General features: G+C 36.0%; 1 protein-coding gene across 1 annotated transcript in view; it reads left to right on the top strand.

Annotated features, from left to right (window-relative positions):
* Positions 1–1,644: 1,644 nt before the first annotated feature.
* LOC105450355 overlaps positions 1,645–3,786 on the top strand; it is a 3,371-nt gene continuing 1,229 nt past the window's right edge. Inside the window, exons 1-3 of the mRNA XM_011690148.1 lie at positions 1,645–1,974; positions 2,274–2,414; positions 2,464–2,654. Of these exons, the coding sequence (XP_011688450.1) occupies positions 1,645–1,974; positions 2,274–2,414; positions 2,464–2,654 (662 nt within the window). The remainder of the gene's footprint in view (positions 1,975–2,273; positions 2,415–2,463; positions 2,655–3,786) is intronic.

The following is a 3,786-nucleotide window of genomic DNA, read 5'->3' as shown; positions in this document are numbered from 1 at the left end:
AAAGATGGGAAAAAATGTCCAGCAGCAGCACACTTGGCGCGCCCATTTTTTATATATTTTTAACATATTGCTAGAAGTCATATACTTGACTTGTTAATATAAGAATCATCCGTATAATAGAATATATTTGATAAAAGTAATTGAAAGTAATTTAAATATACCTAGTTTGCAATATAAGTTCTCATATTTATAAACTCATATATACTTAATAAATAATGTATATTGCACTAAACTTCATCTATATTTTCAACGCTCATGATAACACTTAAAAGCCGGCGATAACACAGTCGCGATCCAAACCAAATTACCACAATTTTGAAAAATGAGCGAGAAAATAACCGGCGCGCGGCGTAGTGTTGACGCAGATGTTAGAAATAAAATTAGTTTATTTCCATTACGCCGCTACACCGCGCCGCTACGACCGAGACAATTCTCTTGCGCCTGCGCTTGCACCCTTACGCCGTCTTACGCCGTCTTATTCCTTATCAGTTATCGTGTAGATGAGCCTTCACTTCTCTCTGCGAGACGTTGTTGCGCGGATCTCATTCATTGCAATGTACTTATACTTAAATATATTTGTAGTGAACTATTTGTGATTTCATTAATACAATCCTTTTAAGATCATACGCTGCGCTGTTTGCAACAATAATTCTATGTTCCCGTTACTATGATCGTGGCTACGTATATGTTTCACGTTCGCATTCGCGGCGGATGTCTTGCCGGTACTCGGTGTCTCGCATCTTGATACTAGTTATCGCGGACGCGTAATGTGTTATCTATTTAACTCTCTTAATCGAACTCTTCCGGCGCACGTTAGACGGCCGCTTCTATAGGATTTTTTGGTATTTTATTGTAATTCGCGATCGGATCATATATGATCATGAGAAATCAAATGCCATCTTCCCATGCGACCTTCGTTCGCGCTTGCTCGTGAGAAATTCGCAAGCTTGCAGTCTTGCATTTTCACTCGCTCGCTGCCATGCATACGTTGATATGCCGAAATGCAAGGCTTATAGCGTGATAGCACTCGGGCTATAACATATGCAATGATAACTGTTAATTAATTTGTTAAAAAATTACTACACAATAACTACCACGCTGATTCCTGTAAATCATTTATATCTCAAATGTTGATAATTGAAAATCTATTAATTTATTATTTTTAGTTTCAATCACAAATATTTACTAATTGCGGGATATCACAGATGTTATAAGTGCCGCGATGAATAGATTAAACCCTTAAATATAATAATACTTCCAGGTTTTTGTTAGAAACACTTATTTCGCGTTGCCTGGAAGTATCGTTCTAAATGTTTCAAATATATTACTTCGATGATATATTTTGAAACCTATTCGCGATTATTGTAAATATATCTCGATTCTACAAAATTGTTTTGCTTCTATAAAGTAAAGCTTCCTTATTTCTCGTTAGCTCTTATTGTTAAAGTCGCTTAAAGCCATTTAAATATATGTTGTAATATCTTGCATTCTGCTAAATGTACGTCGCAACAAACGAAAAGTTAAGTATCTGCCCGTACAATTTTCGTTGTTTCGTGTACCAAATTAACGGTGTGCTATTTTGAGCGAGAGTGAGTCGTTCGAGCAAATCATTTGCATTTCACGTATTGAAATACGTAGAATAGCATGAGCAGTAACGGGGAGAAGCCATCGGGAAACGAGAACGACAAGAAGAATCCCTCCAGCATAGAGGACAGCCCGTCAGACGATAAGATAGATGATGGTTCAGCCTCGACGGGAAGCAATAGCGGTGCGATCACGGAAGAATTGTCGCAGCCCGGAAGTAAACCCAGCTCCGTGGGCGCGACCGTCAGAGAAGAAACCCAGAAGCTGTTGGACCTAGCGGCACGCAGGGAATGGGCCGTCGTGGACCAGCTGCTGAAGTCTTTGGAGAAGACTGTGCAGGGCGCTGGGAAGGATGGCTTTATCGTACCGCTCGCCGGTGTTTTGGACACGGTTAGTTTCCAAGAAAATTAAAAAATCTTAATTTCTTTCAAAGATCTTCCGCATATCATTTACATAACTATGTCCATAAGACCGAAGAATATCTGGCACAAAAGAAATCAATCAGATTTTCAGAAATAATTGTTAAAGCATGTAATGTTTTAATTGGATAAAACAAATCCTTGTCACAGAATTGTTTACTCACGGGAGCCTTTAACAAGAAGTTTGAAATAGACGCGAGACGGTCAAACAATTATAAAAGGATCGCACGATAAATTTATTTTCCTATACACAAATTTTTTCATTTGCAGACGACAGGGATGACACCGTTGATGTACGCAGTGGAGGACAACCGAATTTTTACATTACGTCCGTGTATACACGAGGCATCTTACAAGACACATTGTTCAACGGATAGTTACAGACGGAATGAATCTCTTACGTGCGATCGAGTTATTGTTCTTTGCCATCTTCGGCAAGACGACATATGAACAATTCAAGAGTAACAAGTATCAGTCCGATTGGAGGCTCGTCCTCTTCAAGCTCACCTACGGCATTTATATGTTGGTATCGGTGGTGATGCTTATTAATCTCCTAATCGCCACAATAAGCAATATCTACCAGCGAATACAGGCGCAATCGAACACCGAGTGGAAATACGGACTGAGCAAGCTCATTCAAAGAATGAACAGGTAATAAGATGTATCAAAGTGGGAAATGATTGAGATAGCCGTCAACAATATATTACATAACTCTCTGAAGAAGAAAGAGAGATTGAAGTTCTTTCTGTCTTTCGCAGATTCGCCACATTAAATGCGTTCAATCGCACTGGATTATTTGTATATACATACACTGCGGGGCGTATAAAAATGAAGATTTTTATACCTTATTTAGAAATATATCGATAATGTAAGGTAACCGGATCCAATATGCCCCCATTAAGCTTTGCAAATTTTTCTAATTTTTTACTGAGTCCAAAATGAAAAATTAGCGGTCACATTCTAAAGAAGGAACATTTCTAAACGTTAATAAAAAATTTGAAACATTTTCAAGCATTTATATAGGTGCAGTAAAGATTTTTTTTAAAACTGGCATTTTGCGCATATTGGGTACATATGTACCCAATATGACCGTCGTATATGTTCTCTCTTTTTTTATAATAAAATGTTAAAAATATGGAAAATAAAATGAGATAACATTATTTTTATAAGTTTATAAATTTATTGCACTTATATATTGCTACATAATTAAAAGAAAAATCAATTTTCCTCAGCTATCTTATTAAATAAAAAACAATCAAATATTTTTTATTTTTTATTCTCTTTCTAGTAAGTTTACAATTGAAAATTATAACTGAGGTTATCAAATTTGGTTTTACCGTACAAAGAGTTACACCGTGTTACATTTTTCTTTTATTATAAATAAAACATTGTGAAAAAATATAAATTAACTATAATGTCGTAAAATATGAATACAAAGCTACAATAACATAAACTACAGAAACTGATAACCATGTTCTGGTAATCATACAAAGCAACTAAATGCTTACATCGCGACCACGAAGATTTTATTTTCTTGTATTGACACGAACAGAATGAATTAGAATATTAGATGATCTGTTAAATGACGCACGAGTCACACGGATCACTTGCATGCTCTACTATTGCTATTTATTAAATTTTTTGTGTAATTACTTACAAACAGCTGGCTGACCATTTTGTGTATAGGACCATATTGGGTCCAATTACCTTACGAAAAGGTTAAACGTCTATGTAATTTTTTCATCAGACTTTCGAATAAAACTTAAAGTGCGCAATTTCTTAT

This window comes from Wasmannia auropunctata, unplaced genomic scaffold (genome assembly GCF_000956235.1).
Source record: "Wasmannia auropunctata unplaced genomic scaffold, wasmannia.A_1.0 LD336063.1, whole genome shotgun sequence".
NCBI classification, from domain to species: Eukaryota; Metazoa; Arthropoda; class Insecta; order Hymenoptera; family Formicidae; genus Wasmannia; species Wasmannia auropunctata.
The sequence above is the reverse complement of the archived record's forward strand: the minus strand, read 5'-3'. Positions and strand labels throughout refer to the sequence as shown.